Genomic DNA, 22,569 nt, shown 5'->3' with positions numbered 1-22,569 from the left:
AAAAAAGTGGTATTTGTTATAACACAGTTATTAAACTCTTTTTAGATATATAAGAAAGGATGTCACTAACTTTATTCAGGGACCGTTAGCATACGTATTATCTGAGTACCAAGGTGACCCAGCATTGTACACTTTGTTCCTGCTTCCCTTTTAATTTCTACACTGTTTTTAGGCACATAAATATGAATATAGTTCCAGTACTTTACAAATAAATTAAAATTCATTCTGAGTTTGCTACACTGAAAAACATCAAAATCACTTGTGACCATCTTTACTAAGCATGCATCAATAGATGAAACTGGATTATTCTTTACCAGACACAATGGTGCTTACTTTCATTTGCATACTTCTTCTCCAAGCCCTCAGCACTGTGAACGGTGATCTGAGTAACCACCTTTGGGTAGCCACGAGCCAGGTTCCAGCAGGACATTTTGGGCATGTCCAGTGTCAGTTCCCTATAACATCAAAAGAATATATGTCATCTGATGATGAATTCCCTTTGATGGGAGATAAGTCAACAAAAGCAGACTTTGTTACAACAAAAATGGAATATTCAGTGATCTAGACCATTCTCCCTCAGACACTGTGTATATTTTATCAGTATACTGTCCTTTCTCTTTGCTTTCAGGACCAAGAGATAAAGATCAGTATAGGCAGGGGTGGGATAAAAAGATAACTCTGGTGATCCAGCACTCAAAATATAATAGGGGAGCACAAAGGAATGCTAACTGATTAAGAGATGAGAGATTAAGCCAGAAAAGAAAAGATAAAGATATAGGTCTGTTTCCCTCCATAACCTCTCAGAGCTTTGAAGTTCAGTTCTGCACTAGGGAATTTCTCACAAACTCACTCTAAGAAATATCTCTACTATTATCATTTCAGAGAAGGTTGTCTTGAACAAATTGTTCCTCTAAGTTTCCAGTGGTGGGTAGGAGGAAGAGTCTATAGAGCTAGAACTGGAGAAAAATCAGATAACAGAGGACTATTTCCAAAGAAACTGAACCTGAGCTGGACAGGCACTTCCGAGTAGATCCTCAGGAGAAACTCGCTGGTTCGGCCATGCTGAAACATGGTTGGAACAAGCACATAGTTGCCTTTCTTCAGGTACTTGCTCAGAAATACAGTACGAGTGTCAATATAGGTTGAAGTCCCAGCACGCTCCTGGATGTAAAGGTGGTGGAGGCGGAATTTGCGGTTTATCTCAACCTGGAAGTGAAATAGAATGAAAACTTATTCTGTTCAAATCATATGTTTCTGTTGGAAGAATCTAGGACCTGTGTCTCTTTTAATTTTATTTTATTAATGATTTAATATTGATTTACAAAATTATATGTCAGCAGGGACACAATTCCATACAGTTCCCACCACCAGAGTTCTGAATCCCCAATCCCTCCACTGCAAGCCACCACAGTTCTTCCAAGGTTGTAGACATGGGTTAACCACCATCTCTACAACTATCTGTCTACATTTGTATGTAATTGCCTTCATTTTCTTCCAGATCCAATCCACTCTTTCCCTGTAAGCCACATATAAACCTATTAACATATCTAAATGTCCCTCCCATTTTTCTTCTTTCTCTCCTGGTCCTGGTGGAGCAGGAGTTCCAGAGCCCTCTTGATATCTTCCTTCTATCACTTCTCCACACTGGGAGTATGGATCAAAATTGTTTTGGGGGTGCAGAAGGTGGGAATTCTGGCTTCTGTAATTGTTTATCTGGTGTACATGGGCATTGGAAGGTGGATTCATACCCCCAGCCTGTTTCTATATTTCCCTAGTGGGGTAGAGCTCTGGAGAGGTGAGGTTCCAGGACACATTAATGAGGTTGTCTGTCTAGACAAGTTAAGATGGACCTCTGTCTTTTTTAAACCTAGACCTTTATTAATTTCCTTATCCAGAACCATCCTAATTAATTTTTGTTTACCTTCATTAGCTCTGCTAGAAATGTCCACTCTTACCTTGAACAGTTCAAAGCCAATTATATAATTGTCAGGTCTTCCCATGCGGCGGTAAGTACGCTGGTCCTTCTGCTGCAGTGACATGATAACCTTGTGTCCATCCTCAGGCACAGTGAAGATGTACTAAGGGAGAGGCATCATCAGTGAACTTACTTAGTATTTACTTTACAAGGATTAAAGTGGCATTAAAATTAGAGACCTGCAGTTTTTTTTCAAGGTATAATCATTGACCAGACAATGCCTTCAATAATTCATGGACTTAACAAGTGAAGATCATAATACATGTTTATCCCTTTGGTTTTTGGCATGTACTAAGAGAGTATTTCATCCCTGGGTCTTTGATGCCAAAGAGAGTATGTTTTGCTTTTCATAAGTTCTTGGAAGAACTGTGGGTACCTTTCTTTCTTTCTTTCTTTCCTTTTCTTTCTTTCCTTTTGTTTTCTTGTTATCGTTATTGATTCTTTGTTTTAAAAAATTCTATACACAGAAAAATTCCAGAATTCATAAAGACAGAAAATGCTCTTATTTGATCCCCACACCTATGGACATCTAATCTTTGATAAGGGGGCCCAAAGGATTAAATGGAAAAAGGAGGGTCTCTTCAATAAATGGTGCTGGAAAAACTGGGTTGAAACATGCAAAAGAATGAAATTGAACCACTTTATCTCACCAGAAACAAAAACCAACTCCAAATGGATCAAAGACCTAGATGTCAGACCAGAAACAACCAAATACTTAGAGGAAAACATTGGTAAAACAGTTTCCCACCTACACCTCAAGGACATCTTTGATGAATCAAACCCAATTGCAAGGAAGACCAAAGCAGAAACAAACCAATGGGACTACATCAAATTGAAACGCTTCTGCACATCCAAAGAAACTATTAAACAAACAAAGAGACCTCTCACAGAATGGGAGAGCTTCACATGCCAGACATCAGACAAGAAACTAATCACCAAAATATATAAAGAGCTCAGCAAACTTAGCACCAAAAAAGCAAATTACCCCATCCAAAAATGGGCAGAGGATATGAACAAAACATTCACCTCAGAGGAGATCCAAAAGGCTAACAAACATATGAAAAACTGCTCTAGGTCACTGATTGTCAGAGAAATGCAAATTAAGACAACACTAAGATACCACCTCACTCCTGTAAGAATGGCATACATCAAAAAGGACAGCAGCAACAAATGCTGGAGAGGATGTGGGGACAGAGGAACCCTTTTACATTGCTGGTGGGAATGTAAATTGGTACAGCCTCTGTGGAAAGCAGTCTGGAAAACTCTCAGAAGGCTAGACATGGACCTTCCATATGATCCAGTAATTCCTCTCCTGGGATTATACCCCAAGGACTCCATAACACCCAACCAAAAAGAGGTGTGTACTCCTATGTTCATAGCAGCACAATTCATAATAGCTAAAACCTGGAAGCAACCCAGGTGCCCAACAACAGATGAGTGGCTGAGAAAGCTGTGGTATATATACACAATGGAATACTATGCAGCTATCAAGAACAATGAGCCCACCTTCTCTGACCCAACTTGGATAGAGCTAGAAGGAATTATGTTAAGTTAGCTATGTCAGAAAGATAAAGATGAGTATGGGATGATCCCACTCATCAACAGAAGTTGAGTAAGAAAATCTGAAAGGGAAACTAAAAGCAGGACCTGACCAAATTGTAAGTAGGGCACCAAAGTAAAAACCCTGTGGTGAGGGGTAGACATGCAGCTTCCTGGGCTAGTGGGGGGTGGGAGTGGGTGGGAGGGATGGGTCACAGTCTTCTGGTGGTGGGAATGGTGTTTGTGTACACTCCTAGCAAAATGTAGACATATAAATCAGTAGTAAATTAATATGAGAGGGGGAAAATCAGTTGTATGTCTCAAAGTTTTTCAAAACACAAACTGAATCTTTTTAATATATAGGCTGTGTATTTGATATGCGGACTCTCTCAAAAGCCTAGACCAAGTAGATTAGAAGCATCCAATAGCACAGCTATATACGAGATACCGGGTACTGTACAGCAAACCCTAACAAAAGGACTTTTCAAAGTTAACCCAATTACCAAATAATGTGATGATAACATTAACTATCGATTGTCTTTTTGAACCCTAAGACAGCAGGAACTTCACATCTCCACTATAGAGCCCCTACTTCCCCCAGTCCTGGAACCCTTGGATAGGCCCACTTTCCCGTATGCGTCTCCCAATCCATATCAAATAATATTGCATCCACCGATCACAACCTAACCAACGCAACGATTGCACCTCAACATGCTTCACTTCAGACTGTGTCCAGAGACTTCACTTGTGGAATGTCAACCCTTCAGCTTCATTACTCGGGTGAGACCTTTCCTTTTATAGTACACTCTAATTTCATCTCAGGTGGTTCACTTTCTAACAAAGTCTCAAAACCTAGATATACACCAGTTTCTGTGAGAGAGAGCTTTTGTTCACAGGTATCCATAAACTACTGCAAAATATATACCTGAAAGCAGAAGTACACTAGAGTTTGCAGTGAGTACCTCCCTAACACTCCCTCTCCACTATTCCAAGCTTTGGGTCCATAATTGCTCAACAATTTGTTTGGCTTCGTATGTTAACTCTCTTTTCAATCACCAGGTTCCAGATGCCATCAGGATGCTGGCCAGGCTTTCCTGGATTGAAGACCCCACCAATGTGTACTGGAGCTCAGCTTCCCCAGAGACACACCTTACTAGGGAAAGAGAGAGGCAGACTGGGAGTACGGACCGACCAGTCAACGCCCATGTTCAGTGGGGAAGCAATTACAGAAGCCAGACCTTCTACCTTCTGCAACCCACAATGACCCTGGGTCCATGCTCCCAGAGGGATAGAGAATGGGAAAGCTATCAGTGGAGGGGGGTGGGATATGGAGATTGGGTGGTGGGAATTGTGTGGAGTTGTACCCCTCCTACCCTATGGTTTTGTTAATTAATCCTTTCTTAAATTAAAAAAAAATGCTCTTATTTGAGTGAACCTGTCACAGCAGCATCTCCCTGAGCTAAGCTTCTGGATCTAATGCCTTATTTAAGGAATTCTGGGGATCAAGCAGTGACATAACCAGTAAAGCTCACACACTGTAGTTCTCGAGGACCAGAGTTCAAGCCTTAGTCCCCACTCACAGGTTCATAGTGAAGTGGTGACTGCAGGTGTTTGTTTCTGTCTGACTCACTACGCCCCACTTGTCTCTCAATCTCTCTCTATCAGCGACAAAAATAAATAAAAATATGGTGAGGGGAATGGCCTCCAAGAGTGGTGGATTTATCTTGTAGGCACTAAGCCCTAGTGATAACCCTGATGGCAATAAACAAATAAATAAAGAATTTATCTGCTATCACCACTTTAGCAAAGTTATAAGAGGTTTTCCAAAAATGATCTGTGGAATCATGATGCCACTGATTTTTTTCTCTGTCTCTCTGACTTTATCTCTCTTTGTGTCTTTATTTCTCTCTCTGCCTTCTTTTTCCCTCCATTTGATAGTTAATAGAAACAGGTTCAATTCTGGAAGTTCCAAGACTCACAAATATCAATCCTATATATCCATTTAGCAGTGAAGCCAAAAGTATAATTTCCCCAGTTTGGCATATGTGTCTGAATAACAAGTTTGCAAACAAGGATGGAGGAGGGGCTAATATCTGACTTATTTTATTTGGGGTCAATTAAGATGAGAAGAACAAAAATAAACTATGAATTTTATCATTCCACTGGCTTTGATGTATTTTAAATTGCCTAACTAATTAGTTCCATGGAAAGAAATGCCCATATAAGGCTGCTATAGAGTCATTCTTTTTTTTTAATTGTTCTCTTTCTTTTTAAAATTTTTTTAAAAATATTTATTTATTTTTCCTTTTTTTGCACTTGCTGTTGTACTTATTATTGTTGTTGCTATTGATGTCATCGTTGTTAGATAGGATAGAGAGAAATAGAGAGAGGAGGGGAAGACAGAGGGGAGAGAGAAACCGACTGTGAAGCCACTGCAAAGCGACTCTTCTGCAGGTGGGGATCTGGGGCTCTAACCGGGATCCTTATGTGGGTCCTTGCGCTTCGCGCCATGTGCGCTTAACCCACTGTGCTACCTTATATCTCCTAGGTTAAACTACCAGTATATTTGGTGCAAAACTATCAATATTATTAGAAGTTCCAGTCTTGGATATTTCCATTTGCTTTTGCTCTGGGATGTGCCTGAACTTGATCCCTAATGTATCCCTGGAATACCATAGCATGAGAAATCATGATATCATTGATAGAGTCAGTGTTAGGGTGGTGATCCAAGTCCTGGGAAAAATAACCTTGCTTCAGATGAAAACATACAGGCCTATTTACAGTTTTCTGAAAAATCATCTGTATGAGAAAGAGAGCATGCACAGTAAATGAGCATCTAAAATGTAGGGCAAGTAAAATAAATGGAAAGAATTAATTTTTAAAAAAATTTTATTTATGTATTCCCTTTTGTTGCCCTTGTTTTATTGTTGTAATTATTATTGTTGTTGTCATTGTTGGATAGGACAGAGAGAAATGGAGAGAGGAGGGGAAGACAGAGAGGAGAGAAAGATAGACACCTGAAGACCTGCTTCACCGCCTGTGAAGCAACTCCCCTGCAGGTGGGGAGTCGGGGTTCGAACCGGGATCCTTATGCCGGTCCTTGTGCTTTGAGCCACGTGCGCTTAACCCGCTGCGCTACAGCCCGACTCCCAAGAATTAAAAATTAAATAAAACATCTGGGAGCAGAACTTCTCTCTGCAATGTAGGATCATCACAAGGGATAAGGGTCATAAAAATTGTTATAATAAGCAATATGGCCAGGGTGGAGGTAGTCACTGAGCAGAGGTGTCCCATATGTGATAATATTGACAAGGTATATCTCCACAATGAGATGAAGCTGGCTTTGCTTTACAAGACTCTGAGCCAATGCAGGTGCATTATGGTTGGCAATGCTACATAGTAGCTGCAGATGGGAGAATCAATATCAAAGAAATAGTTTAAGATGAGGCCTAGGGACCCATTGTCTTCAAAACTTGAAGGCAAAGAAAAAGAATTGACTAGATGGTTCCATAGTGTAAAGGTTAGCACTCTGGACTCTGAATCCAGAAAAAGAATCAACTCAAACCTGGGGATTCTGCAGAAAGGTATCACGATTGTTATAGCAGCCTCCTGAGCGGTTCATCAGGGGATCATCATCCACAGTCCAGCATCCCACCATTGATTCTAGCTCCTTGCGGCCAAAAATAGGGTTGTTCACATTGCGACAGACATATAATTCATGAAAGTTACGACAAAAGTCCTCCAGACTCATCCTGGATGAAAGGAGTATAGGAGAGAAATTAATATAACACATACTACAACCTCTATAGTTAGTTTCATGTACAGCCTCCAATTTCCTTAGCATAGAAAACCTTTCCTCACCAAAACTCTCCATCATCAGACATAACAAGTCCCAGATTCTTGCGATCGGTTGCAGTCAATTGCTGCCACTCTTCAGAACTAAAGAAAACAAAGAATAAAGACATAAGCCATTGTGTTTGTCATTGACTCCATACAGTATTCAGAATGCCAAGGTAATAGGATTCACAAGGATTAAGCATGCTTTATCTCACTTTTGACTGAGCCACTGACATTATGACTGACAGGAGCATACAGATGTCATGTACATGAGGATACACTAACACTCTGGAAAGTTGATTAAGGAGAACTATAGAGCTTTAGATATGTAGCAGTAAAAATAGAATCACACTCACATTTCACTCCAAGGACCACTCCATTCCTGTCTTCCCAAGGGGTTCCTCAGGCGAACCATATACAACTTCTCAGCACTGAAGACTTCTACAAGTCTCTCTCCAAGACGGAGCTTGCGAATATCAGTCATGGTGTAATTATGACCTTTCATCAGACCCCAATCAGTTTCAACTTCTTGTTCCTCCTGATTGGGAGACTGAGAGCAAAAAAAGAGAAGTGTATAAGAATGGGGAGCTAGCAGAAAGGTGCAGTGAGTGACAGCCTTAACCCTTGGGGACCTTGCTGGCACCCTTAATGTCCTCTGTCACTCTAGGTAGAGAGATGAACAGATTTTTAGGATATATTAATATATTAATGATATAGGAAAGAGGGAATCAGAGCATCAGTTTAGTACATGAAATCGCAAGGATCAATCTGAGAACCTCACTAAAAATATATATATATATATAATTTTTTAATAATTATACTATTACAGGGTTATAGTTCCACACTGCACCCACCACCAAAATTTGTGACACACTTACCCACCCAGCCACCCTACACTATAAGTGCTATAGTTCTCACAAAATCTTTTTTTATATTTTTATTTATTATTGAGTAGAGACAGAAATTGAGAGGGGAGAGGGAGAGAGGGAGAGAGACAGACACCTGCAGCCCTGCTTCACCATTCATGAAGTTTTCCTCCTACAGGTGGGGACCAGAGACGTAAACCTGTGTCCTTGTACACTGTAGTGTGTGCACTTAAATAGGTGAGCCACCACCTGATCTCATTCTTGCAAAGTGTTTAAAAAAGTTGGGCCCACCATCAGCCAGAATTGAGGAGTGCTGTGGGGGGTGGGGCAGGGAGACAATAATAAAAAATAAACATCTTTTTTAAAAAAGGAAAAAAAAAGAATGGGGAGATTCAAGACATGCTCCTCCTCTTCCTTGATTAGTTTATTCCATATAGCTTTAAGTTGTTTCTCCCCATGCTGAAGAAAATTTGATTCTGGCATCTAACTTGACACAATGAAAGTGAAGGAAAGAAAATAAAGAATTTAACATAACTCACTTAACCTATTCAGGTTCAATCTACCCAATTGTAGTATGTTAACATAAATGACAATGAAGTTTGGTGGTGTTGACTTATTCATTGAACAAACAGCTGTAACCTCAAAATCCAGTTAAAGGAGATGTAGAAATAATTTAGCAGAGGTAGTGCATACCAACTCAAACACTGTGTTGACCCCCCAACAAGATGACTGGTATAAAACAAAAAAAGTTGAAGCTCCTCAACATCTGTGCCAGGAGTCAGCATTTATTGGTGGCTTTGTGAGTTTCAAAATGACTTATCATGGATCTTCAGGATAAGGGTGATATTCTCTACTAAATTTTGTAGTGTCCTCTGTCAAGAGTAATCAGAATGGTATTTTTTGGTCAATACAAACCTCAATGGAGCAACAGATTAGACCTCCTTTGGTAAATGTTTTGTACAGTTCTCCAAACAGCTTATACTTCTCCTCAACAAGCTCAGTGTATCTTCCCTTGTGCATGTCAACAGTTTCAGCCAATGTGCCAGTAAAATCCACTATGATATCACTGGTGGTCAAACCATCAAGGGCCTCATAACAACCAAGAAGCCTGGGAAAAATATACACAGTTATCTCTGTAAAATTATTTTTCCAAGTCAAGAATATTTTGTACCCAATAATTAAAACAGTTTCTACTCATTCAGTTTTTAAGAGCTGGGTTTTCTCTAGACATAAAATGGGATAGGTCATGATATTACAGTCACATATTTCTAGGCTTAATTTATCTTGATCAAGGATAGTCTATGCAGTAAATTTCTTTCTACAGGTTGAAAGTTGGTAAAGAGAAATTCTACAGCCACAATGTTGTGTGATTTGCATAGTAATATTAGGAGAGGCAGCTAGGAGCAGATTTAGTTAGAATTTTAGGAAATTAGTGGAAGTCAGAACAGTTGATTTCTCTCTCATCTAGTATTTCAAGGGGTCAGTCCTAGAGGCAAAGCAATACCTTGGGTATGGCTGAGATGCTACCCAATTTACACTCTAGGACTCAGCTAAGAGAATAAGTTCCTGAGCCTGGAGGTAGCGCAGTGGGTTAAGCGCACAAGAATAAGTTCCTAAGAGAAACATAGCCTTCCTTTATTCTTGCACCGCAATCATGGGTGTCAACCCTCTTTCTTACTTTGCATAAGCTTTTTCCAGTAGAGCATTCCAAAACTCATTCATGGAGGAGGAGAAAGAGAAAACCAGATCTCCATTGATGGTGGGGAGTAAGTCATCAATCACCACCTCAGTCCATTCTCCAAAATGCCAGAAACGGAAACGAAATATTCCAGCATATTTATCTAATTTTTGAGGACCCCATTCCTGTTCCTTATAGTTGGGAATTGTCTGGAAATATAAGAGTTTTCAGTCAGCTTTTATTCATCAGACCACATCAAAATAGTGTGATTGAAGTCAACACCCAGCAAATCCACATTGCATCAAGCAGCACACCAAATACACCTCTTTTGTGTCTAGGTTGAGAATTTCTAGGTAGAGCATTTTTTTCTACATTTGCTTTTCCAGTTCAATTTTACTTAGGCTACTATTACCGCACCTATCCTGAAAACACATCAGCATGTCAAGAGCAGTCAATTATGCATAATCAAAACATTTCAAATGAGATATTTTCTGCACAAAAAAATATTCACAGGGGTAGAAAATTCATGCAGTAGTAGTGCACGAGATTTTCATGCCCTAGTTTCCCACTTTAATCTCTAGAACTCCATCTTCCAGAGATGAGTAGTGGTCTCATCTCCTTCCCTCCTACCACTTCCTTCCCTATTTCTCTCCCTTTGACTCTTCCTAATGAAAATAAATAATTAAGTCTTTTAAAAATTACACATGGTTGCATGTTTAATATGTTTAATTACATAAACAAGCTTTTTTCCCCTTATTTGACACTAGGTATATCGTTGGGGCTCGGTTCCTGCACAGAGAATTCACTCTTCTGGGAACTAGGCTGTAGGGCAATGGGTTAAGCACACATGGCTTAAAGCAGAAGGGCCAGTTTAAGGATACCGGTTCGAGACCCCAGCTCGCCACCTGCAGGGGAGTCGCTTCATAGGTGGTGAAGAAGGTCTGCAGGTGTCTATCTTTCCTCCTCTCTGTCTTCCCCTCCTCTCTCAATTTCTCTGTCTTGTCTAACAATAACAACAGCTATGACAATAATAACAACTACAACAAGGGCAACAAAATGGAAAATTTGGCCTCCAGGAGCAGTGGATTCATTGTGCAGGCACCAAGCCCCCAGCAATAACCCTGGAGGCAAAAAGAAAGAAAGAAAGAAAGAAAGAAAGAAAGAAAGAAAGAAAGAAAGAATTCACTCTTCCCAGTAGATATTTCTCCTCCTCCTCTTTCTCTTTCTCCTTCTCCTCCTCCTCCTCCTCCTCCTTCATTTCCTTCTTATTTTTTCACACAACAGAGAGAAATTTGAGAAGGGATGGTGAGATAGAGAGGGATGGAGATAGAAGACCACCAAAACCCTGCTTCACCACTTTCCTCCTGTAGGTGGGTAGCATGGCTTTGAGCCTAAGTCTCTGCCCATGGTAACATGTGTGCTCAACTGAGTTCAACACTGCCTAGCCCCCGAGATATTTTCAAAATCAAAGCAAATTAAATTGCAAGCATCACTATGGTTTAAGTTTTAAAAGCCTGTCCTAGATATTTTATGTACATTCTACATAATGTAGGCTTTATTCACTTCTTTCATTTAAAAAATTATCATTTTATACAAAAATTGTACATTAACATCCTAGAAATTGTTTCATTTTTTCCTGAAGAGAACATACCTTGTGCTTGATCAATGCTTTGCCACTTTGCATCCAACCTAACTGCCAAAGAAATTTTGTGCATTTTACTTATTAGCACATTTTAAGGGTCTATTTTCCATCTTTCTTACCCTTTTCTACTATTCCTATCTGATTGTGACTTCTGGATCCCTACTGGTTTTATACATCCTTAGTTACAGAGAATACAGTTATGCAGAACTATTGAGTCAAAGGACTGCAAACAACAAAAGCTCAACTAGTATTTGTGACAAAGCATATGGAGCAGGCCAGGTGATGGCACACCTGGTTGAGTGTACATGTTACAGTGTGCAAGGTCCCAGGTTCAAACCCCTAGTATCCACTTTCAAGGAGAAAGTTTTGCAAGTAGTAAAGTAGTGCTGAAGGTGTCTCCCTTTCTCTCTCCCTCTCTATCTTTCCTTTTCAATAGATAAAGATAATACAAAATAAAAATAAATTTTTCAAAGCAAATGGAACAAAATGTCAATCTAGGTGAGTATATGAATGCTTACTGCAAAATTAGTTTATCTGTATTTGCGAAAACCCATAAAATTGGTGGAAAGTAATCTAGTTAATATCTTTTCCTTAGGGAAATAAACAACATAAGAAAATTAGAAGCCGCTTTTTTTTTTCTAAAGTCATTACAGAAGACATAAATGTATAAACTAGATGAGGTTCCATCTGAGGAGAAATACCTTTGTCCAATGAGACTCATGAACAGCCAAGCAGGAAAATGCAGAGACCATTGGCTTATGCCCCAGTCTCCCTTGGATCAGTTGGTGGTTGCTGATGTTGCCCACAATCAAGCGAGGATCATCACAGATATCCTGTGGATACAATAATTTATTATAATAGTCTGGGAATAGTTCCCAGTCACTAGTTAATCATACCTGAACCTTGGGAAACAGACAACATATCAATGCCATTCTCACTGTGAACAGGAAAGTAAGACTCAAAGAGTACATTACAATAGTATGTGATGAGGGAACAGTGGAGACCTTTTCTAAATATTGGAGTATAGAGGAAGGATCCAACAGTTAAAATAATGGTAAACAAAACAGACTCCATGACAAGCAGTGGTGATGCTCAAGTTGAGTATTTAGGAATGCCTAGATCGGGGCTGGGAAGATAGCATAAGGATTATGCAATAGAGGTTCATGCTACTGGAGGGAAAAATTGTGACAACATGTGGACAAAAGTATAACTGCATATGTGACACTATACACTTGAATACAGGATTGTGTATCAACACTTGCAGAGTTCGAAGGCAGAAAATACAAAGGAAGTCTTATGTAGCTGGAGAAAGCTTCTTCAAGTAGGCAGTTCAGCCACTGCCTTGACATCTGCTTGCCCAGCAGAAATAAGTCTTGGCCTCAAAGGAAAAAGAAAATCTAGACATATATCCTTTTAATAATTATTCAATAGAGACAGCTATATTTTTCCTGGTTTAAAAACTTTTTAAAATGAATATAATTCTCCTTGATGAAGGGTCTTGTCTACAGAGTGAAACATTCCATATAATCTTTAAAAGCCAAAATAACTCTGGAAAGTAATAGGCATTCTTGGCAAGAACAAATCCAAACTGAAGATTAATTGAGTATCCTTGTGCCAAAAGGAGCGGGTTGGGTGGGTTGTCAGCTTTGGATTTCTGGTCTTTTTCATTTTTCAGAGGCATGCCTCGTGTCATGTCTCATCACTCTACTTTTAGACAATTGAGTGTCTTCCTATTTGAGGTGGGGGGGAGACTCAGAAGCAAGACTGGAGAAACATTTCATTTCTATAGCTGAAAGCTAAGATACAGTGTGCAGATGGGACACTTCACTCTGAGCTCTGCTAAAGCTGTTGAGAGTGAATTTGTGGGGGAGGTCACAGCTCACAGATTCACATATTTGGGTGCCTTGGGAGGGAGAGATGTTGAGTCTCTAATGTCTTCCAGCTGTGTTGGCACAGTTGATATATTCCATGAACTGGGATATTTGTTAAAGCAAAATAATTTCTTAGAGGAAAGTACACACAACTAGGATGTTGAACACCAACAATAAAGATAAGAATGGTTCCCACCTACCCCCATCTCCAGTTAGAAGTCTTCTATAAGCAGAAAAACTTATTTAGGAAGCATATTGAAGGCTGAGCATTGAAGAACCCTCCTATTGTCCTCATACTATCATTTACAAGACCTCTGGTGGAGAGGCATATAATTATGAGTCCTGAAAAGATCTCTCTCTACAGCTCCCTTTGCACTTCCCACATCTAAATCTTTAGCAAGTTTCTTAAACAAATGGAATTCACTGAAAATAAGCATTGAGTTCCAGAGTAAACTTTTGTAAGCATAGTAAAATGAAAGACAGCCTAGAAACCAGCATCCAAAAGAGTATAGGCATTCAAAAATGTTGCTTGTAGTCTATCAATGTTATAGGGATAGGGATGTGGATTCCTAAAAGTAAGACTAATCCTATAGTAGGTACATTATGAGTAAGTCTAGGACTATGAAAAAAATCCCAAGAAATCCCTGGACTGTCATTAAGGATCTGAGGTCATTGTCATGGTGTCTAAGTAGAGATTATCTTTCTTTAATCTTCTAAGAAAAACTTAATATGGAGGCTAGTAACAAGACCTTTTGCTCAAACTGAATTACTAAGCTAGTCATTCAAGGCATTATATAATTATTTTATTATTAGCCTTATTCTTATTTTGTTAATAGAATCCATATAGAGATATCAAACTACTTTATAGGGGAAAATTAGATAACCATGCAATGAAAATCTATCCAGCTATAAAAGGAAATAAACTAAATAATATGATACCATACAGTTGACCTTGAAAAAATGCTCAGTAAAAACATCCAGCAACTTTTGTGATCCATTTCAAGTAAAATGTTTATAACAGGGGCCGGGTGGTGGTGTACCTGGTTGAGCACAGGTTACAATGCTCAAAGAACTGGGTTCAAGCCCCTGGTCCCCACCTGCAGGGGGGAAAGCTTCACAAGTGGTGAAGCAGGGCTGTAGGTATCTGTCTCTTTCCCTCTATATGTCCCCTCTCAATTTCCCTGTCTCTATCCAATAATAAATAAATCAAAATATTAAGAAAAAAAGAAAAGAAAGTGTTTATAACAGGAAAATCTAGATAAAAACTAAAAGTATACTAAATTGTCTGTCACTTGGAGTTTACTTAAGAAATCTTAGGCAGATTTTATAGCTAGTCTAAAGTTGGACTGTGGTAAAATTTGTACTACTTAGTACATTTACTAAAAATCACTTCATTTTTACTTTTAAGACAGGTAGATTTTTAAAATCAATTTTTTGTTCACATAACATTATGAAAGGTCCAAGTACAAGCCTTTATGTTTCATTGTATATACTAAAAGACTACATTCTATCTACTACCACACAACTGAACTATGTCATCTGGTTTTCCATCCTCAACCTCTTTTCCCTCCTGGTAAGCACCAATTTGTTTTCTATATTTTAGAGCTTCTTTTTGTTTACCTTTTTGATTCTTTACATATCATGTCTGAGTTAAATGCATGCACAATGAAACATTATTCATCTACAGAAAGATGAACCCTTACCATGTATAACAACATATATGGACTTTGATGGCATTGTGTTAAGTGAAATAAGTCAAATGTAGAAAAACAAAGTGGGTCAAGCTGTAGCATACCTGGTAGAGCATACATAGGACAGTGCACTAGTGCTTGGGATCAAACCTCTGGTCCCCATCAAGTGTGGTGGTTGAGGACTTAACAAGCAGTGAAACAGTGCTTCAGGCCTCTCTCATTCCCTTTCTACCTCCCCACTGCTTTTAAATTGTTCTTTGACTTTATCAAAAATAATTAATTAATTTAAAAAGAGAGGCAAAGTGCATCTTATGTTTTATAAATTGCTCTTTGATAAAGTTGTTAAATATTTTAAATACAGAGTGGCTGAGTAAGTTGTGGTATATATACACAATGGAATACTACTCAGCTATTAAAAATGGTGAATTCACCTTCTTTACTCAATCTTGGATGGAGCTTAAAGATATCATCTTAAGCAAGATAAGTCAGAAACAAAAGGATGAATATGGGATGATCTCACTCGTAGACAGAAATTGAGAAACAAGATCAGAAGGTAAAACACTAAGCAGAACTTGGACTAGATTTAGTGTACTGCACCAAAGTAAAAGACTCTGGTGTTGGGGCAACGGGGGGGGGGGGCAGGGGAGGATTAAGGTCCTGGGACATAATGGCAAAGTATAATCCCCTAGTGGGGATTATACTGTTATGTGGAAATAATGTACATGTACAAACTATTGTATTTTACTGTTGACTATAAACCATTAATCCTGAATAAATAAACTAAAATAATATTTTAAATATAGAGTCAAAAGTTGGATAGATAGAAAATGTGACTATATTCAACTCCCTTAACTGTATGGGACTACTTAGGTGGGTGAGCATGTACTCTGGGAAGAAAATGAAATTTAATAAATTGAATGGTAATATCACATTTAGTTAGTAGATATGGAATCATACTATTAGTATAAAAATTTATGTGTCTATTTTTCCTTCACAGTGTCCTCACATGCACTGTATTACCCAGGATTATGTATCCTGCTATCTAAGATATTCCTTTATTAATATTCCTTTTCCCTCCCTACCATCACTCCTTTAGTGTAGATCCCTCATTATTCTTCTCTCACCAAACACAATGAATTAACTCTAGGAGAGATGTTTCCTTAGTGAAAGGCCCAGGAAAAAGCAATTCTAGAAGAATCTGAACGTAATCAGGAGAGTTGACAAATCTTGTGCAGGTGATCTTGCTACCCCCACAGACGGCTGTGCAAATCTCCATGAAGTTTTGCTCTATTTTAGTAGGGAATTAGATGTGACTGGTCCTAAGATACTACTATAGCTGGATGTGAGGCAGACTGGAAAAAAGCCAAAGAAGTAATTAGAGAAAGTGACTTGAGGGAACTAGAGAAGGAATTTTCTCTGAAAATCTGGTCACCAGATTGTAGTCCAAAGCTTCTACCTACAGTCTTATGATCATACTATATCTCAGCATAAACCAACTTTTAGAATGTATTAGGGGTTTATTTGTAGAAGCCCCTATAGAAGACAAGGAAGTTCAGAATGTGTCCCAGGCAATAAGTATCCAGGAAGTTACGACACCAGCTAGAGTTACAGAACCACTGGAAGAGTTAAGGAGGAGAATTTTCCTCTGAAGGGCATGTGCAGATAAACTGGAGTTGGACATTTGAAAAACACTCTTATAATCTCTATCTAAAGTGTTTCTTAGGACACAGCAAAAAAGTGGCAAGTGGAACTAAAATTCTGCCCCATTTTCTGATAGTGAGGCTTAACTTGAGCAAGCTGGTTCGAATAGAGTAGATAATGGAGGCTTATGAATTTATATTAGAAATTTTCAACAGGAGAGGATAGAAATAAAATGTTGTATTAATCATGCCTCTTCTATTTTAAAGAATCCAGGAAATATCCATGGTTAAATATTAGGATATGTGGCATGCCAAGAGTCAAGATATCTTTAACTTTCTTTTCCATGTGAACCAGAACCTCAATTTTCCCAATGAGATGGGTAAGGCCAAGGAACCATCTGGTCATTCTAAGCCAATTCAGAGAGGCCTAGGGTTGATTCTCAGCTTTCTTGATGGGAGGCCAGAGAACTTTGACGTGGTTCTTGACCACAGATTTGGCCTACACTCTGTCTGGAAAGAAATCTACAGTTTTTTGAGTCTCAGATGGTGGTCCAGAGCCTTATTTTTCCCTTACTTTCCATAAAAGGCCCCCTCCCCAACTACTACAATCCACACTGATCTTTCCTTCTTCAAAAAATATATGAATTATAGTCTGTCTACCTGAAAATAATATTTCTTACATCCAGAACTATGTATTACTTAACTCTGTGATAGTTCAATATTGCTCTTCAGCTAGAATAGGAGTGTCTTATTCTAGTTGTGTCTATTTCTTGCACTGAAGTTGGCAATGAATAAGTGCTCAATAAATGTTTTCTAAGTGACTCTCCCTTTGGACTTAATTAAAAATAAGCTCATTCTGTGTTGATAAGTTAATGAATGTGTGGTACATACCCACTGAAGAAGAATGTGACAACAGAAGAAAAAACATATACTTTAGTAATAGTGTCATTTCTTCCTTGATATGGCAACATGGTAGAACTGATAGAACAAAAATTAGTGCAGGATTTGAAGTCATACTTGGATTCAAGTTCTAGCAATATCAATTTGAATTGGAAAAATCCTTACCTTATCTCAAAATCCCATTTATTATCAATATAATGGGCAGTAAGTGTATAATTTAAACTAGAATAGAAAAGTAATTAAAGGTATTCAATATAGTTGGATTAACTAAAATAAGTTGAAAACACTTCCTGTCTTAGTATTAGCAGGTTTAAGAATCTACCAAACAAGGCTTTTATCTTATACTACATAATATATAAGTGACTCAATATCCCCTACCTTGCCAATGCATGGAAAATAAGGATGAAGTAAAATAAAAATGTACAGAAACTTTTTAACAAATTGTAACTGTATGGACCCACTGTAGGCATGATATAAATTATAATTCACTTTTTTTTTTAGCATCCCAAATAATCCTCTCTCTGACATCCTCCTACGTTGGAAGTGGTATTTCATCATGGTTAATTATTTTGTCCTTCCCTGCTAATCTATCTAGGATTCAGTCAACAGAATTTGAAGACAAAGTCAAAGGTCAAAGGACTGAAGAAACACAGGGACACTGGATGTGCCAGAAGTCTGATCAGTACAGGGAGTATTGCTGACATAGTTCACATCTGTAGAATACCCTCATGCTCCTTTACCGTTTTGCTGTGCATCAGATCTCCACCCACCTCCTCCAGAGTCTCAACACCATCAACCATTTCTTTGCTCCTCTGCATCCTCAATTTTTTATTCCTTGTTTTCTACCCCCTTGTCCTAGAAACAGATCCAAGTCTGTCTTATTTTTAAAATAACATCTCTCCCAAAGCCTCTAATTTCTGGCCTCTTTAGCTACTCTTTTCCTATTGATCTTCCTTCTTTTTCTTAAAGTTTTTTCATTATCTTTATTTATTTACTAGATAGAGACAGCCAGTAATCGAGGGGGAAAAGAGTGATAGAGAGGGGGAGAGACAGGGAAACACCTGAAGCACTGCTTCACGACTTGCAGGTGGGAACTGGGGACTCGAACCTGGTTCCTTGAACACTGTGACATGTGCACTCAACCAGGTGCGCCACCACCCGGCCCCAATCTCTTTCTTTTTATATAAAAGCATAAAAAGTGCAGTAGTCCTCATTACCAACTTGCATTTATAAGAGTAGCTCTATGTCAACATGTCAATTTTCTCTGTGCATTTCTTAGAAAAAAAAATCTTTTACTAGGGAGATAAAGCAGCAATAGATCACAGAGCTTGCATATAAGAAGTCCTACTTTTTATTCCCAAAACAACTAATAAAGATTAATGTTTTTCGGGAGTCGGGCTGTAGCGCAGCGGGTTAAGCGCAGGTGGCGCAAAGCACAAGAACCGGCATAAGGATCCCGGTTCGAACCCCGGCTCCCCACCTGCACTCACTTCACAGGCGGTGAAGCAGGTCTGCAGGTGTCTATCTTTCTCTCCTCCTCTCTGTCTTCCCCTCCTCTCTCCATTTCTCTCTGTCCTATCCAAAAACGACAACAATAATAACTACAACAATAAAACAACAAGGGCAACAAAAGGGAATAAATAAATAAAATAAATATTTTTAAAAAGATTAATGTTTTTCTAGTCAAAATAAACAGTACAGTGAGATTCAATCAGACTGTAACCCGAATACTATGCATGATAAAGCAGGGACATTATGCAAGTGGACTATCTTGTTGGCTCCTACTCACTAAATTATAATGATTCAGATATAACTAGGGATCTATTTGTTCCAACATAATCGTTAAGGACTAGATTACATAGAAAACAAGAGCCTTGAAGTTGGTGTCTCTTGGCACCCCCTGGTGGCAGCTGAAAATTATAGCATGCTCATTTAGAAAAGCAAACCTTGAGTTGCTGAGATGGTTCTCTAATAGTACCTAGAAAGTACACCATTCCATATGATAAAAGACTTTCACAATATTATAAAAATCCCAATAATTTTCATTTTGTAATAGCCTTGTGTGATATGTCTATCTGGTCACCTACTTGGGAATGGAACTCAAAATATTCTTCTAAGTTATACCCTATAGATCTATCAAAGTTGCCATTTAATTTTCAGACTCTATATGTTTTGACCTTTTTACTGGGTTATCAATCACATCAACTCATAACTCAGCAAAGAGAAAAAAGTATTGCATTTCTGAGTCATTACAAATAAAAATGAACTTTCACATAAAACAGGGTATATCTCATCTTCTCTCTTCAAGTTGCTAAATTTGACAAATACTCAAGACACCACAGTTAAAGTCAGAAGTATAGATATATGAAATTTTCAATTCCTAAATTGTTCCACAAGTAGAAGGTTGTGGTAAGTAAAATAGTGAACCAAGGACAGTTTTGAGGAAACAGAGCAAAAGAGACATAGAAAGTGAACAAAAGGAGTTACCTGGGGACGCTTCCACACCACCTTTCCAGGAAGCAGTCGGTTGTAGAAAAGTGAATCATTCTCAGGCAGAAAGGTAGGGTCACAGAAAAGTCTGCCATCTTTGATGCATTCTTGCTTCAGTTCCTGGTACTTCTGGTTTTTGAAGAGTTTCATAGGAGGACTCATTATGCTAAACTATATGTAAAGTGAGAAAAAAAGTTATGTTGGAAGAAGAGTTTCTCATTCTTTTAAATATTACTTGAGATTAAAAAATGATAGTCATCTCACTGACTTATTCCTGAACTTCAGCATTTTATGATTACCTTTAAAGTCATCATTCTCAGGTAAAGGAGGATCTTCGTTCTACAACTAACTAGTTTGTGTCTTTGTAGAAAGCAACTAAATCATCCCAAAGTCTTGTTTTCTTCATTTTTCAAGTGAGTTAATCTAGTCCTTAACAATTATGTTGGAACAAATAGATCCCTAGTTATATATGAATCATTATAATTTAGTGAGTAGGAGCCAACAAGATAGTCCACTTGCATAATGTCCCTGCTTTATCATGCATAGTATTCGGGTTACAGTCTGATTGAATCTCACAGTACTGTTGGCAGCCTCTGTGGTACTGCGGATCTGCTTTTCATTTTCTATTTTTTAAAAAAAAGTAGGTTTGCAGAGGTAAATACCAGGTGAGGACAAGAAATAATATAATTTAAAGAGTAATTTTTGATTTTACACTAGTGAGGAGGAGTCCAAGGCAAAGAAAAGTTCTAAATTTGAACTTAAAGTGAAAAAAATGGTTTATTATATTCAGAATAAGCTTATACCCTGAAGGGTTACTTTGCACTTGAGGGAAGCAGCCCCTTTCACTTCTAACAAGCTATTTTACAAAATGTCTTCCCTTTTATCATTTAAATAGTTTTTCATGTTTTCATTTTGGGCCATAAAAGCTAATGTAAGACACAGAGTCTAGTAGATGCTCTCCAAAGACAAAAAGATAGAAAGATTGTATGTGTCTAATGTGTAATCATTTGTTTGGCAATAAAAGGCAGCCTTAGAAATTCCATTACACTCATTTGGTAAATTACTGATTCTTACCTAAGGCAATACACTGCTGCTTTCTTTTCTTAAAAAGAAAAAGAAAAGAAAAGAACTCAGATGACTAAATAGAGAATTAATACAGTGACTCTTCAGGCACTCTCTATAAGAGTGTCCCTCACTCAAATGCTTAACTAGTTTTCATGAGTATAATTTGAAAGGCAAATTTGATTTTAAATAGCTTTAGGGTGATAATAGTGTTCTCAAAGTCTTTGCTTGATTCAAAAAGACAGATTTATAATGATTTTAATGATATTATAGCATTCAATCACAAATATCAGGAGGGGTGTGAAATTTATTTAGTGTCAAGAATTTAAGAATATGTTTTAAGAAAAACAGTGTATTTTATGATTACATAAAGGTTTATAAAAACAGTAAGTTCAGAGTATCTGCTGAAAATAGTTGAGAAATCTATAATGGCATTTTTCATTTTTAGGGTAATAATGATTTACAAGATAGTTGCTGTCATGTAAGTAAAGTTTCTCATTTTTCTGGTCATTGTATGCACAAAATTTCCACTAACAACCTAGGTTCATTCTGCACACCATTCCCACTAACAACCGGCATAGTGCACTGGGTCTCTGATGCCCACTCAACCCCCTGTAAAAATAATTTAATTAATATCTTTGTGGTAAAAAATAATTCAAATAACCATTAATAGAGAGGCATTTCATTTTCATTAAGTACTAGATTGAAATGCTTTACTGGTAACGAATTATTCCCATTAGAAGATCATAGATAGTTTAAGTCAATGCTATTTACAGCCTACAATACACATAAACAAAATTATCCTTTCTATACATCCAAGGAATTAGAAGATGGAGAGTCACCGTTTTTCCATAGCTCTATTTATTGGCAATTATTTTTCAATTTGAAGGCTATGGGACATTTCAAAATACCAAATGTCTTAGTCGTCAGATTTCAGTCTCTTCATATGTTTTAAATATTAACGTATATTCCACTGTATTTGAAGGCATAGATGGTATCAGCAATGATTTTCCATTACATAGCCAGCATCAGAGTCATTCTGAATATTTGGCCAAGCTCTTTTCTGGAGCCCGTTGCAAATGAATCCCAATTTTCATGTGTGCACAAATGTATAAGAATTATTACTATGCTCTTGCTTTTCTTGGAAGGTTTGGTGAGTTGCCAGAGGCTGGGAACTACAAATGGAGAATCGTCTAGGGCAATTAAGATAGTTTGTTAAAACCTCCTTGTCCATGAAAATTTTGGAAAAATAAATACATTCTATTCTTGGGAATGCTCTCTGCTTCTTTAATTCTCCCTTGCTATTAAATCAAATGGTGAGGCAAGCAGCAGTGTACAAACAGCCCCTTTTTATATAAAGAGGGTCTGTCTATTGACA

At 38.0% G+C, this 22,569-nt stretch overlaps 1 protein-coding gene across 1 annotated transcript in view; it reads right to left on the bottom strand.

Moving 5' to 3' along the window:
- The window catches only part of CAPN6 (calpain 6), a 30,646-nt gene that overhangs the window by 2,770 nt on the left and 5,307 nt on the right, over positions 1–22,569 (bottom strand). The window contains exons 2-11 of the mRNA XM_007538518.3: positions 20,127–20,300; positions 12,239–12,370; positions 9,896–10,104; positions 9,133–9,325; positions 7,708–7,901; positions 7,376–7,453; positions 7,080–7,266; positions 1,956–2,078; positions 1,004–1,206; positions 334–455 (exon numbers count right to left, since the gene is read on the bottom strand). Coding sequence (XP_007538580.1) covers positions 334–455; positions 1,004–1,206; positions 1,956–2,078; positions 7,080–7,266; positions 7,376–7,453; positions 7,708–7,901; positions 9,133–9,325; positions 9,896–10,104; positions 12,239–12,370; positions 20,127–20,291 — 1,606 coding nt within the window. The 5' untranslated portion in view covers positions 20,292–20,300. The remainder of the gene's footprint in view (positions 1–333; positions 456–1,003; positions 1,207–1,955; positions 2,079–7,079; positions 7,267–7,375; positions 7,454–7,707; positions 7,902–9,132; positions 9,326–9,895; positions 10,105–12,238; positions 12,371–20,126; positions 20,301–22,569) is intronic.

This window comes from Erinaceus europaeus, chromosome X, assembly GCF_950295315.1.
Source record: "Erinaceus europaeus chromosome X, mEriEur2.1, whole genome shotgun sequence".
Taxonomy (NCBI): Eukaryota; Metazoa; Chordata; class Mammalia; order Eulipotyphla; family Erinaceidae; genus Erinaceus; species Erinaceus europaeus.
Note: the sequence above shows the minus strand (reverse complement) of the source record. Positions and strands in the feature narration are given on the sequence as shown.